Source organism: Argopecten irradians, chromosome 9, assembly GCF_041381155.1.
Source record: "Argopecten irradians isolate NY chromosome 9, Ai_NY, whole genome shotgun sequence".
In the NCBI taxonomy this organism is placed as follows: Eukaryota; Metazoa; Mollusca; class Bivalvia; order Pectinida; family Pectinidae; genus Argopecten; species Argopecten irradians.
Genome location: NC_091142.1, coordinates 11,579,500 through 11,595,645, shown reverse-complemented (window position 1 = coordinate 11,595,645; position 16,146 = coordinate 11,579,500). Strand labels below are relative to the sequence as shown.

The window sequence follows — 16,146 nt, the reverse complement described above, 5'->3', positions numbered from 1 at the left end:
CTCTAAGCAAACTCGTATATATATAAAATACAGATCACACAACAACATGAATATACCGCAGTCTCCCAAAACACGAACCTCGCACAACATACACGCAACACACCGCATACATGGGAGGCCGTCCTTACATGACCATAGCTGTTAATAGGACGTTAATTAAACAAACAAACTAACGAACTCACCCCGCTCCCTTAACCAGGCACATAACCGGGACATTACACAACACATCTGCCTACTATTTAACTGTCAATCAATTGTGACATTATATAATTTATCTATCCGGAGCAGCGCAAAACACATTTCTGTATTTATAATAACCACACGATACCTTGCATGTACATTGGATAATATGTCTAACATACGTACCTGTCTGCAAACACAGACTTAATCAAACAGATTAAGAATGATAAAAAATATTGATTTTTTATTCTAATATGCGTCGCTTAGATAGAAATTCCAGGTACAATGTTTAGTTTCTGGAACGTTTTCATGCCTTATTTAGTTTTTAAAGTGTGAAGCTATTGACAGACGATACAATTTATGTGTTTGTGATATATTTCGACCTGGATGGTCATACATGTTTTTGGACTAGTATTTATAACAACGCGGACAGTAACAAGTACCCATAATTCATTTAAGCTCATGCTGACGAAGGAATGTGTGCACTATGTAAAAATCTTAAAATGGCAGTGGGAAACATTTTATTCTCTCAGTGTGGATAAAACATTAAATATTGGCTATAATGGCTGGTAATATGTCCATCCGTCGTGCACAAGTGCACATCACAGACGGATGTAAGTGGTGTAAGACTACACAAAACGTGAACTGGTATTGTTATGATTGTCAAGAGTCTTTGTGTGATGGCTGCTACGAGTCACATCAGCGAGCAAGAAAGACAAAAGACGATGACGTAGTGCCCATCAAAGACGCCGATAAAAGACGCAGATCAATACTCCCAGGGGTATGTAAAACACATTCTGGAAAATCATGCGATTTATACTGTTGTGATTGTAATGTCGCGATTTGTGTGATGTGCTTCACGCAGACACACACGCAACATGCTTTCAGACCATTCGACGAAGAGGTCGAATCACGCAAACAATTCATGGATGAACAAGTTCACACATTGAAGTCAAAACAACAACAATTCGATGATAACCTGTCGAAGCGTCATGATGTTAGCCAATATTTCAAGGAGAGTGTCGACGTTATCAGGAAAACAGTTGAAACAAGGAAATTGGAACTAAAACAAGAAATCGATTCATTGGCTGAATCCACTTTGCAGCAATTGTTGTCTCTGATAGAGGAAGAAGAAAAGTCACGTGATCAAGAATGCCAATTCTACGAAAAGAGCGTGGACGAGATAAAACAACTGATATGCGAGGCAGAAGAGCAAGCTTTATCGGGTACATCATTGTTTGATATGAATGAGAAACTCGGCACAAGTGTACCGATGTATGATGAAGTCCCCTAACCCATGCTTCCTCGTCCGCCCGTCTTTGTTCCAGGGAAACTACTCCCGGATCAGCTACAGGCAATGATCGGAAATCTTCAGTCTGGCATCTGGCAGAATGAAGACATCGGGTATGAAATGATGGAAATTGACAATCAGATGGTCCAGACAGTTTCTTTTAAACTATCGTTGGATCGCCCCATCAACGCAATATGCCCTATAGACGATACCAACTCTTGGATGATATTTCATGAATGTAATGATTTGATCAAGATCAGCAAAGAGGGAAAGATAATGGAGACAGTACAACTTGCCTTCAAACCACGTTGCCTGGCTTTGACCAAAGCGACAGAAGTTCTACTAACCTGTCACGGTTCTTCCTCTTCCATTTACAAATTGTCCAGAGACAGGCAGGTGAGCAGATTCGCCGACGTCAGCCCATTCCGGGCTTGGGGAATCAGCGTGTGTGAAAGTGGAGAAGTATTGGTTAGCACATTATCACCAAAAGTACTTGTACTCGACAATGCTGGAAACATGATCAGACAGATCACCTGTGAAGGAGATGCACAAAATATAGCTTGTTTGACGTCAGGGAGTATCGCAGTGATCAATAGCTATGATACAGAACTAATGGTCATTGACAGCTTTTATCAGATAACCCGAACGTGGAGCGGGGAACTGGACAACGGTCAGAAGATTAAGAAGACGAACCAGTGTACCATAGCCAGCGATAGGTATGATAGAGTGTTTGTGCCAGACTACTCCACAAATCAAGTGTACGTCCTGGCAGAGGACGAGAGGAAGGCCAAGCGTTTTCTGGGATGAAAACATGGAATAAAGCGTCCATTAGCGGTTGAAGTAGACCGATGTGGACGTGTTTGGATAGGGTGTGAGGACGGTGCCGTGCACGTGATGCAACTAGGCAGGAATACAGAAAGGGCACAATCTGAGGTGACCGAAGTGGCATGGTCACTGGACACAAAACTTTAAACAAGTAAAAAACTACTATCCTTTTGATGGTAATAACTTTCCTGTTTCACTCGAAAATATATTTTTTTTTTGGGGGGGGGGGGGGGGGGGTGCAAAAATATTAGATGTGTGGGTATTAGTTCCTTAGTGCCTGTTTAGACTAGTGATATTTTGTATGGATATATATCACCTTTTAGGTATTTTTTACATAACTAATTTGATAAAAAGTATGTATGCATCGAGTCTAGCATTATGTATTACTGTTAACTCGTACATGTTTGTGTAGCTTGTAAATTTTGGAAAAATGTACAAAATGTACATTTCAGAAAAATAAGTCCACAGGGTTGTGAACATATTTTTGTTATCAAATACCCATACAACTTCTTATAGATTCTATTGCATGTACACACTTGTTTAACCGGATTCGACTTTACAAAAACATACACATCGAGTCAATTTTGACCTTCTCATGCAATTAGCGGATGTAGATTATATGATGCAAATATGATATTCGAGTACGGTAACGCATGCATACTTTTTATGTGACAGTACGCTATCAGCCGACCGTTAACGTTTTAATCGAGGTACCCCTCTCATTCAAAGATGGCGGCTGGCATGTCTTGTCGTTTTATATGATATATAAGATATAATCGATACCCATTTTTCTTTATTTTTTTTCTGAAGATTTTCTCGCAATCGGGCCCCTGTGTGTACATCATGACGTTACTGTTCCGTCATGAACATATCTTGTACTTATATGTACCTCGATAGCAATTATCCAAATAATTTTGCCGTAAGATTTGAATTATTTAGTAAATGTTTTATTAATCATTCTAAGATCGAAATTAGCTTCAGCTTGCTAGCAGAAACATGCGTCAACAACAATTTGTTTGAGTTTTATGGGCCGTTATATTCAACTAAGGTCATTTAGGGCCAAACTACAAGTCAGGCATTAACATCAGGATAAAAGATCAGGGTAAGAAAAGGCAAGTAAAGACTAAAACACAGATTGTAAACGTTTATTTGATAAAAAAAGGTTTGCATGGGATAAAATAGTTTTGGCTAAAACACATGAGAAAACTCATGCACAATGTTGATGAAACGATGAAAGGTTGAGTTGATACGATGTATGATGAGAAAACGTTCATATTTTGCTTAAAATACCGATCTCTTTGAGATAATTAAAAATACGATTATGTCTCACGGCATGAAACAAAGTGTACATGTCGAAGACATCATAGTATTTATCTCGTATGTGTTTAAAATCAATACAATGCAATAAAACATGCTCCACTGTGAGAGAAGAATCACATGCATGGCATGTAGGAGGATCCTCCCCTCTCAATAGATAGGAATGTGTAAAATATGTGTGTCCAGTTCGGAGCCGAGAGAGAACAACTTCCTCTCTGCGGTCTCTCCGACTGGACAGTTTAGGATTAAGTGTAGGTTAAATTTTAAACAGTTTATTGTTTGTTTCGGTAGACCACCTTTGTTGCCAATGGTGTTTTAATGGCTGACTGTATGTAAGGTTTGATGTCGGTGTAAGGTAGTTTCAAATGTGTTTGAGCTAGGCGAAGAGCAGTCTTAGCTGCTTTATCGGCCTTTTCATTTCCCTTTATACCCACATGACTTGGAATCCACAGATAAGTAATTTGAGATTTAGAAGATAATCGAAATGTTCGGATTAAAAGATCTTGAATTAGAGTATTTCTGGGGTTTCTTGATTTCAAAGCCTGAAGAACCGAAAGAGAGTCTGAACAGATGATTGCCTTTTCAATGCGGTTTTCTTCGATGTGGTCAAGAGCCAGACCGATAGCACAAGCTTCCGCTGAGAAAATGGAGGCAACATCTGGAAGTCGGATAGAGGAACAGTGATTAGATGAACACAGCATGCTGCCGCAACTTTATCACCATCTTTTGAGCCGTCAGAGAAGATCTTAACATGATCAGGGAAAGTCCTGATGCACTCCCCGAAAGTTGGATTTATGTTCTTCGGGTAATGCACTGGACTTTGCCCTCTCATGCAAAGATAAATTGATATCCGGTGTTTGAATGAGCCATGGTGGTACATCCGATATGGTGTACTCGTCAAGGGTGTCGAAATTTATATTTAGTTCCTGCAAAAACTTTGAAATTCTGATGCCAAATGTTGGTATGAGCTTTTGATTTTGTCTGAATATGTCCTGGTGTTGTGGATTAAATACAATATCGAATGCGGGGTTTTTGGGATTGGATTTCAGTTGAGCAGCATACTGTAAGGATAATTTCTTTCGTCGATCGTCTAGAGATGGCTCATTAGCTTCCACATGGAGACTCTTCACAGGTGTTGTTCGAAAAGCTCCAAGTGCCAGACGCAGTCCCTGATTCTGGATAGGGTCAAGCAACTGTAGATAGGAGCTGCGAGCCGATCCATAGACAATCGAGCTGTAGTCAAGTTTTGATCTAATAAGTGCACGGTAGATATGCAGAAGCATTTCACGGTCTGCACCCCAATCAGAATGGGACAGAGCCTAAGAGCTTCATTTCTACCAGATCTATTGATAAATGAATCACGTGACAGAAGGAACTTTGTAGGTTTTGGCACGGATTTTGGTATGTTTTTTGTAGCGATAGAAGTGAGCGCTTCTTTGAAAATTTTAATGGGGTCATCGAGGTTCAAAAAATTATCCTCGATGAGCTCCTCGGCGCATAAGGTTTTAAACTGAGCCTAATCCGCCTTATGTAAATTCCAACGAGGAACCGGCTCCTCAAGTTTTGGTGACCCTATGTTTTTTAATATAATTGGAAAGTGATCGCTTCCACAAAGAATGATCTTTGACCCTCCAATCATAATCCAGAAGAATTGATGGATGGCACAACGATAGATCAATGTGGGTAAGCGAGCCAGAGGCAGGGTGTAAATATGTTGGGGCATTGGTGTTATAAAGACATAAGCTGTTTTTATTAATAAACTCTTCGATACGTCTACCTCTATCGTCAGTGCCTGGGGAGCCCCAGAGGCTATTATGACCGTTAAAGTCACCCATGATAATATATGGCACTGGTAGTTGTGATACGATGTTACTCAGTTCATCACAACTAAATGGAGTATTTGGAGGTAAATATATAGAACAGACTGTTATTTTTCGGTGAAGAGTTGCGCTTATAGCAACAGCTTGTAAGGTGGTATTTAGCTGAATGTGTCTGTGAGGGACGTTTTTATGCACCGCCACCGCCACACCACCTGATGCGCGGCCGCCTGTTGTTGGAGTTTTTGCTATAGTGTAAATTGTCTGAGATTGATGGTGTCTTTCAGCATTATTTCTTGAAGGCAGAATATGGATGGGTTTTTTGTTTGTATAAGATGTTTTAATTCTTCTATGTTCGCTTTAAATCCGCGTATGTTCCATTGTATGATAGTGTTTGTCTCTATGTTGGTCCCTGAGGATAGTTTGTCGGACCGACAGGACTACTTGAAGTAGGTTGTTTGGTGGCGATAAATGTGTTGTCACCAAACTCGCTGTCGTCCGATAGAACATCATAGATGTTCCGTCCAAGGATAGGGTCATCTGATCCCTTACTGGGTTTGTTGTTTTAGTGCAGGGAGCCTCGCCAGCTTTACCTTGGTGGTTTTGGTCTGGCGTTGCTCCTGCGGTGGTGTATTTGCTGGACGCTTGGCTTTATCGGGGAGTTTTTTAACGTCAATAGACGGTGAAGATATAGCACGTCTATGACGAGCAGCGGTAACTTTTTTCTGATGTTCGGTGTTTGAATTTGGTGTTGTGTAAGTCCTGGAGACGCCGGTGGGATTGGCGTTTTAGCTCCAGGTGGTCCAGCAGGTAGTTTTTGTTGTGGTTTGTGTTGTGGCTTAGATGGACCCGACTTGAACCTGTTTGGGTCCCCAATGATTACTTTGCAGGCCTTAGCATCAGCCATATCTGGGACATCATTGTCCCAGTTAGGCTTGTCAACCAAGGCCTGGACCGACGCATGTTTGACGGTGACACTGTCAACAGGCGTCTTTGCGCGGGTTATCTGAGCATAGGTTGCCACATTCAGGTCTGAACGCTCGACTATCCTCCTAGCCTCGGGGAAAGAGACACCTTGGGTATATTTGACCCGTAATATCTCTCTCTCCCGAGTCCAGGCAGGACAGGTGCGAGCAGACGCAGCATGGTCACCCCCGCAATTGAAACAGTGACCGTTGACAATGTCACATTCGTCTTTTTCATCGTGACCTTCACGGCCACAGTACTGACATACCATTTTCCGTCTACAATTGCTCTCATGATGGCCGCACCTCTGGCAGTTACGGCACCACAATGGATTTGGAATGTAGACGGTAACAGCATAACGAAAACATAAGAATATTTCGAACGAACATAATTCAAATCAAGCTTGCGACAGCACGCTCGCAAGATTGTACACCCACAAGATCGATCAGAATCAAGACAATCCAAATTAAACTCACGATTGACCCTAAGCCACCGCCTTCTTGGAGATCTACGAACCAAGGGCTCCGCATGACCAGCCGATTGATAATACAGGGCCCATATTACCTCTCGTCTAACCGGAGTCTGAAGCCAAAGTAGTGTGTAGCAGTAAAAAAAGGAAGAAAAAAGAGCAAAACCTATTCAACCACCAGGACCTTCTTCCCCCGGATACGAGATGCAACCCACGGCAAACAGGTTGGCTCAAATTGGAGCTACTGTGAAAGCCTTCAGCTACACTGACATCACGCAGACGCACATCACACCCCCAAAAGTGGAGTGCATCCGCAAGAGACCAGTGCACCCAGTCTCGGGACGTGGACCCAGCTTTCATGGAGACCTAGCAGAAACATGCGTCAACAACAATTCTGATAGACTGTGATAAACAGCTGATGAAGTATTATACATAATGTATTTATAGATTCTTACCAATACCACCCGATTTCCTGATGGGATATATCTCATACAGACCAACATACTGACGTCGGAATTTTGTTTTATGCCATAACGTTTAAACAGAAAATTAATGTTAAGCGTACAATCGACGATTATGACAAAGCCTCGCTAGAATCGACCTACGGGCTCTGCTCACCGAAAGGATTATTGCGTTCAATAGTGTGGTAATGATATTCTCCTTTGTCTTCTTGTATTCCTATTGTTATGTCTATTGTGTAACCGGGTTGCGAACTGGATCTTAGCAATTAAAACTCAGGGACAACCGGGTCGGGTTCACTGGTATTTATTCACCATAAACATTGTACTGCCTGCATGTGGGTTCAGTTGGTCCATATACAACAATGGATGCACTATCTGCTTATTGATATAGATATAGGATATAGATAGAACCCTGAAACATATAAATAAAAGTACATTAGGATCGCTACCATAACTAACATACAATACTAAACGTGTACACTAGACAAGTTATCCCTATCGAAATATCACAGTTATATAGATACAAATACATAAGTAAAACTCTTTAATTTCCTATCAGTAAAGGTAGTTACCATTACTTTACAACCATGCATTAGCATGACAGATAAAGAGAAATATTTACCCTATACTCTATAAATATACATAAAGAGTACAATATACACAAGGGGAGGTAATCCGCTTGTCAGGTAACAAGGGGAAGTAACCCACTTGTTACGAACAAGGGGAAATAATCCACTTGCACACTTAACACAATTAAAACTAGTACAATATGGAAAATAGTTATTATTCTGATATACACATAAATATACCAATTACAGTGGGTTACATATTATAGCAAATTCAATAATATCTTACTTTATCACATCAATATACAAAGCATTTCTAACTATAATGTGTATGTAGCTTACCTCAACTATGGGTAAAGTGTCGCTTATGACTATAATGTATACAGCACAATAGCAGACATCTACATGATTTCACTGAAAAATTTATAAATAAATCAATCAGTAACAAGTATAAAACCATACACAATTACTTTTAAAACACATACACAAATTACACAGTTACTAAATTCATACTGGATTTAGAGATATGCCAAATGTAAGTTACAATCTATTTCAAATTCCACTCTATACAAAATGTATACACTTTCTCAATAATGAATTGAATAAATCTACATTTCTTAATTACCATACTTCAGATACCAAAATAATATGCAAAAAGATAATATAAAAAGTATTATACTCACATTTGGGTTTGTAGCTTATTGGCGCGTATCATGATACAGATCTCCAAAAAGGGGAGATGTTGCTCCTTTCCCAGATCTCAAGCTACTGTCTAATTTTTGGACAAAGACTTTCCCTCCAAAAATATATTAACCAATAAGACAACAGGTCAGATAGGTCAGGTCAAGGTCAAACACTGGACTTTACTCTACATGCACACAGGACATGGACAGTACATTTAATAGTGGACATTCACAAAGACAAGTCACATGACCAACATACTTCATACATACACAGGTAAAATCTATTTATAGCTCACCAGGCAGAGTGAGTGAGCTCACTCTACATATATACATTACTTGTATATCACAGAGCACTTACCACACTCTGTGATACATCATTCAGTGAGACATCAACGTTACATTGACCTGAAAGAAATTACTTTAAAACAAACGAAATTTAAACAATATACAACCCATGTATCAATATACAATACAATCAAATTAATAAAATACCAATTAAATAATTAGTGGTGGAATAGTCCACTTGGCCACAATTGTTTCCCTTGTCTTATATTTCTATTAATAACTGTATTGTTTCCTTTGTATTTTTGTATTCCTATTGTTAATTCTATTGTTTCTTTTGACTTCTTGTATTTTTATTATTAATTCTATTTTGTCCATTTTCTTCTTGTATATTCTAATTATTAATTCTTTTATTTCCTTTGTCTTGCGTTTCTTTTGTTAAGTCTATTGTTTCCTTTGCCTTTTTATATTCCTATTATTAATTCATTGTTTCCTTTGTATTCTTGTATTTTCTATTGTTAATTCTATACTATGTGGTCGTGCTTGTGTTATGCATATCTTGATAAAGGAGTGAATAGACTTGAACATTTGACAATCGATGTTGTCCTCACGGTCAGTAATTCTTCCATGCCCCATATGCATTATATACAGTATGGTTGACTACATTTATATCGTGGACCAATTAGATTAGATAAACCCATCCTTATAGAAAAAAATAAATATAGTCTTTAGATATAACAGAGTTACTTCCCTTGCGGGTAGGTTTCTATTGTGACATTATTATTTTGTGAACGAAAATTCACGTCGTTTTCTCTGAAAAGTATTACGTAATGCTCGCAAACACATGACGTCATAATCAATAGTTACCCACAAGGACAGATAACTCTGTAATATAAAATATACATAATATATGGGATAGATTCCTTTCATGTGTGAGGCAAACTTCATTATTTTCTTTGTCACATCACCGTCATTTAATTCATTTCGCACTTGCTATTATAGATAATAGCCCCGATAGTTATTAAAGTCCACAGTCACCAAATCCGCGCCGCACATAATGCATATATATATCAGAAATATTTTGCAATAACAAATTCAGAACATACATAAAAAAGATACACTATCTACCGGCAATGGGACCACCTCGCCCATTTCTGCAAACGTTGGTTCTAGTTTCGGAGAAAATGACAGGGCGATCCGATTGTACATATAAATCTGCTACTAATGAACCCACTCCCCCTACCAGGCACATAATCTGGGCATTACACACAACACACCTACCTACTATTTACCCGCCAATCAATTATGTCATTATAAATTTTACCTATCGCGAGCAGCGCAAAACACATTTCTGTATGTGTAATAACCACACGATACTAACATAGAAAAAGTTGTCCAGTCATCTTACCTTGCCTGCACATTGGACGATATGTCTAATACACCTGTTCGCAAACACAGGCTAAATCAAACATATTAAGAACGATATAAATCATTGATTGTTTCTAATATGCATCGCTTTCAGATATATGTGTACTGGTCGAAATTTCAGGTAATGTGTTTAGCTTCTGTTTAATTTTCCTCGCTAGTACGTTTCGATCTGATTGGTTAACGAACCATGTGCATGTGTGTAATGAATAGTATGTACTTGTATATCAAGCACCCACCCATTATTCATTCAGCTTATGTTAACGAAGGAATATGTGCACCATGTAAAAATGGCGACGGGAAACATTTTTTCTCTCAGTGTGGATAAAACTGGGATAAGGAAGTAATTCCAACCGTGTGGACAAAACAAAATTGAAACTCAAACATTGACTGTAATGGCTGGTAATATGTCCATCCGTCGTGCACAAGTGCACGTTACAGACGGATGTAAGTGGTGTAAGACTACACAAAACGTGAACTGGTATTGTTATGATTGTCAAGAGTCTTTGTGTGATGGCTGCTTCGAGTCACATCAGCGAGCAAGAAAGACAAAAGACGATGACGTAGTGCCCATCAAAGACGCCGATAAAAGACGCAGATCAATACTCCCAAGGGTATGTAAAACACATTCTGGAAAATCATGCGATTTATACTGTTGTGATTGTAATGTCGCGATTTGTGTGATGTGCTTCACGCAGACACACACGCAACATGCTTTCAGACCTTTCGACGAAGAAGTCGAATCACGCAAACAATTCATGGATGAACAAGTTCACATATTGAAGTCAAAACAACAACAATTCGATGATAACCTGTCGAAGCGTCATAATGTTAGCCAATATTTCAAGGAGAGTGTCGACGATATTAGGAAAACAGTTGAAACAAGGAAATTGGAACTAAAAAAAGAAATCGATTCATTGGCTGAATCCACTTTGCAGCAATTGTCGACTCTGATAGAAGAAGAAGAAAAGTCACGTGATCAAGAATGCCAATTCTACGAAAAGAGCGTGGACGAGATAAAACAACTGATATGCGAGGCAGAAGAGCAAGCTATATCGGGTACATCATTGTTTGATATGAATGAGAAACTCGGTACAAGTGTACCGATGTATGATGAAGTCCCCAAACCCATGCTTCCTCGTCCACCCGTCTTTGTTCCAGGAAAACTACTCCCGGATCAGCTACAGGCAATGATCGGAAATCTTCAGTCTGGCATCTTGAAGAATGAAGATATCGGTTATGAAATGCAAGAAATCGACAATCAGATGGTCCAGACAGTTTGCAAATTTAAACTATCATTGAATCGCCCCATCAACGCAATATGCCCTATAGACGATACCAACTCTTGGATGATATTTCATGAATGTAATGATTTGATCAAGGTCAGCAAAGAGGGAAAAATAATGGAGACAGTAAAACTTGCCTTCAAACCACGTTGCCTGGCTTTGACCAACGCGACAGAAGTTCTACTAACCTGTCACGGTTCTTCCTCTTCCATTTACAAATTGTCCCAAAGCAGGCAGGTGTGCAGATTCGCCGATGTCAGCCCATTCCAGACTTGGGGAATCAGCGTGCGTGAAAGTGGACAAGTATTGGTTAGCACATTATCACCAAAAGTACTTGTACTCGACAATGCTGGAAACATGATCAGACAGATCGCCTGTGAAGGAGATGCACAAAATATAGCTTGTTTGACGTCAGGGAGTATCGTAGTGATCAATAGCTATGGTACCGAGCTCATGGTCATTGACAGCTTTGGTCAGATAACCCGAACGTGGAGCGGGGAACTGGACAACGGTCAAAAAATTAAGAAGACAAACCAGTGTACCATAGCCAGCGATAGGTATGATAGAGTGTTTGTGCCAGACTACTATACAAATCAAGTATACGTCCTGGCAGAGGACGAGAGGAAGGCCAAGCGTTTTCTGGGAAGAAAACATGGAATAAAGCGTCCATTAGCGGTTGAAGTAGACCGATGTGGACGTGTTTGGATAGGGTGTGAGGACGGTGCCGTACACGTGATGCAACTAGGCAGGAATACAGAAAGGGCACAATCTGAGGTGACCGAAGTGGCATGGTCACTGGACACAAAACTTTAAACAAGTAAAAAACTACTATCCTTTTGATGGTAATAATTTTGATGTTTCACCGAGTCGGAAAACGTTTTTATTTTCTTCTGGGGAACGTTAGCAAAATATTATTTGAAACAATGCTGTTTAAACTAGTGATATTTGGAATACCTAGATAACACTTCTAATGTGTAGTTGAACATAACTAAGTTGTTAAAAATTGTGTTAGCATCAAACCTTAGGTATTACTGCTGAGTCGTGACTGTTATATTGCAATGTACATGGAGCGGCTATTTGACCAGACTCAACTTTACAATTGCATACGCATTGAGTCCTTTTTTTATATTGTCATGCAAATAGCGGCTGTAGATTATATCATACAGATATGGCATATAGGAAATCATTTCAATCACCACAAATACTCCTATCATATACTTTTAGGAACACTGAACATGAAACGAAGAAGTTTTGAAAAGTTGACAAGGCCAAAAAGGACTCGATGCGTATGCAATTGTAAAGTTAAATCCGGTCAAATAACCGCTCCATTTACTTGTTATAGACACTAATAAACATAGCGGCATGGTTATTTGGTAACAGAAATATGTACTGAACCTTGTGGAGGACTAACTAAACTGAATTGTACATTTTTATGTGTAGATTTTGCCAAAAACACAATACGGCTCAATAGTAACACTTTAGGTTAGGCTTGATGCATACAGACTTTTTATCATCTTAGTTATGTTTCAAGTACATCTAAGAAATTATATAAAGCAGACAAAATATCACTACAGTGTAGTTTAAACAAGGTCTAAGACCTTAATTTGGCCCATAAATATTAGAAAAATTGGTCAATTTGTAATCGAAGAAACTATGTTTTCATTGTTTATCATCTGCTTGGATTGAAATCAGGATTTTTCAAAATATTTTCAGTTTCGGAAAGACTTCATTATACATGTGCCTATAAAAGCTAACCACTGATTGTATTGTGTATTAGCAGAACACATAACAGTGGTATTGCATCGGTAAGATTTAAAAGGCGCTTAAAATCGGTGTCTCTTACAATATCGGAATCTCCTAAAATAGCAGATACCTCATGTTGCTTTTGTATTATGCTTTAGCTCAGTGTGAGCAGGTTGACAGATAATCGATATTGATCTTTCGAGGTCACTGTACATGTTCGAAGTACAATATGTGTGAATGCCTTAATTAAGACGCCTTTTCATATATGTACAGTAAATTTAACTAGAGGCATCTTGTTGGGTTTGCGGCTCGTGGGTGATATGGTTTACGTTCATGGACATAATAGCTCGACCAGATTTGTACGGTTTCTTCCAAACATATCTCTCAAATATAATGTTTATATCTTTCAATGACAATTAAAGATTCTCCACCGCCGACCGAGCATAAACGTTACTCATCATTTGAACAATAATTGGTGTTTAATCGAATATATATACATGTATGTGTCTAATTAACACAAAATATCTTCCTAATTTCTGATGATATTCGCTGTCTTTTATAGTTTTAATTCACGAAAGATTTATGATACGAAAATATGATCTAATCAGAAGTATTTATCAAAGATGCTCCACCGTCGACAGTGCATAAACGATATATTCATCATTTGAAAAATACTGTACGTAGTAAATTAACACAAAAAATAATGATAAATAATGCTTTTGGTGCATGCGCAATCAGTACTTTATTCCATGTAGGACATAGTGCCACGGGATTTTTTCGGGATGCAATTGATTATTTTTAATATTTTTATCTTTAAGTAAAATAATTAAAGAAGCTCAAACTTTTCAATGATGGTAATGGTGTAAAGTAAGAAATTTTTGTAAGTGAAAAGGAAAAAAAACCCGAATTCGTCTGCTCCTGTTTTTGATAGAGGAAAAATACCATTTGTCAGCGGTGGAGCATCTTTAACAGATGAATATTAAGTACATGTATATGTATTTATAGGTGAACATTATGAAATGTTTCTTAGTGTGTGAATATCATAAAATATATCTCAAATATAAGGTCTGTATAAATCTAGAATGGAAATCTGGTGTCTGATCTTATTTGTATGTTTTATTTTTATAACATAACCATTTACGTTGTTAGTATTAGCATCAAAGTATTGTGTGTGTGTGAAATGAATTTTATTGGAAGATGCTTCAACTTGTGTATTTGGAGGAAACCGTGATGTTTATGATCGACATAATTTAAGTATTTAATTTCCTCGGGCGTAATTTGGCTGTTTTTTTGCTATTAAGGATGTACTCCTCTGAGAAGTCAAATTTCATTGCATTAAACTTTTTTTCTCATATAGATTTTTGGAAAGAGGAGTTCATACCATGAAAGAAAATAAAAGAAAAAAAACATATGTCCGTGTGCTCGTTTTTGAGCTACTGTCACTCAAAGATACCTAGTTGACAAAATATTGGATTTTATGGGAATTTTGCCGTTTTGACCATATACACAAGAGATTAAAGCCATAATTTCCTAATGAGGTGTTTGATATGTATTAATGTTTGTAGAATTTATTTTCCAGTAGTCTTCTTATAAAATATACCAGTTTTGATTAAGAAGACTAATATTTTTTCTCAGAATAACAACATATGTTACCCCTACCCTATAATTTTGAGCTACAAAATGCACCTTTTCAGCCATTTTTGCCAAATCTAACCCTTATAGAAAAGGTTCTGGTATATTAAACTTTTGTTTATATTTTGCCTATCAATAGGGAAATGGTTATTCTTTCAAAATCAGGCAGAAAAATGGGGGGTCCGTGTGCTTACTTTTTTTGCCCCACTTGAATATTCATTATTTTTCAGTATTTTAGAGTAAAAAATAAAAGATCTCAAATTACCATTAAATGTAAAAATAAAGTGCAAAAAGTGAATAATTTCACACACTAATGCTCAATATTTTAATAACCACGAACCAAGTGAAGATTTACAGCAAAAATTAGCTCGATACAGCTAAAAATGCTGATTTTAGTAAAAACAATTTCAGTAAAAAATGGTAAAATTTTGGCTCTACTCAAAGCTAAAAAAGACACAATTTCAAAATGGCCGCCAAATGGGCCATTTCTTAAAAATCTGCTAAAGTTAGAACTGTGATTTTTTGACAAAATTTGCAACTGGCAACTTGCTACAGATATTGATAAATTGTATTTGAAAATCTCATAACTTCTTTGATCTTTGTCGAAACGAGACTTCAACGGGACTGAAACCTCAGAAGAATACATCCTTAATCATTAATGACTAATATTAATTCATTTGTCATCCTACGATTATCTTAAGAGAGTAAACATCCCAGATTCATATGGTGGATGATCATCCGGAGCATATGGTCTGATGTATTCTCTCATTAGTTTCCGTAAAATATGTATACTTTATTTTTGTTTGGCCTCGTTTAATTCCTTTTTATCGTTGTTGAATTTGAAGGATGTCTTCGGTGTAGGTTACATTTTTTTTAATTGTAGGTGCATCCAGAGTATAACCAACACATTCATTACATTACCATGCATGTACATTACAGTCTTGTGGTTGAACTAAGACCTTATGACATAATTAAAACTACCAAATGCAAAATTTGCTTTTATTATTTTTCTTTCATTACCCTCGTTATCAACACGACAATTCTTCATCAAATTGTCGAAATGCATTTTCTTTAAATACATGTATTTGATTAACAGTCATATGAAATATAATCCACCTCTGGGTTGCAAGATTGCAGCCATATTGACAGTTGCCAAGTACGCAGGCAAAATTCCCTAACCTGGCTCGTGCACATTGGTAGTCA

General features: G+C 37.9%; 2 protein-coding genes across 2 annotated transcripts; both read left to right on the top strand.

The window, feature by feature from the left end:
- Nucleotides 1–624: 624 nt before the first annotated feature.
- Nucleotides 625–15,592, top strand: LOC138330525 (uncharacterized). The gene is made up of 2 exons (XM_069278094.1): nt 625–1,469; nt 10,628–15,592. The coding sequence occupies exons 1-2, from the start codon at nt 743–745 to the stop codon at nt 12,379–12,381; spliced, it is 2,481 nt and encodes an 826-aa protein (XP_069134195.1). The 5' UTR covers nt 625–742; the 3' UTR covers nt 12,382–15,592.
- On the top strand, nt 1,466–2,397 carry LOC138331456 (uncharacterized). Its single transcript, XM_069279101.1, has one exon. It carries the CDS (start codon nt 1,478–1,480, stop codon nt 2,276–2,278), a length of 801 nt encoding a protein of 266 aa, XP_069135202.1. The 5' UTR covers nt 1,466–1,477; the 3' UTR covers nt 2,279–2,397.
- Nucleotides 15,593–16,146: the final 554 nt, after the last annotated feature.

What these genes read in the sequence shown, in the direction of transcription:
- LOC138330525 (XM_069278094.1), top strand. Translation starts at nt 743, where the DNA reads ATGGCTGGTAATATGTCCATCCGTCGTGCACAAGTGCACATCACAGAC. An exon ending in ACCGATGTATGATGAAGTCC is followed by an intron (nt 1,470 to 10,627) that starts CCTAACCCATGC and finishes GGATAAGGAAGT; the next exon opens with AATTCCAACCGTGTGGACAA.
- LOC138331456 (XM_069279101.1), top strand. Translation starts at nt 1,478, where the DNA reads ATGCTTCCTCGTCCGCCCGTCTTTGTTCCAGGGAAACTACTCCCGGAT.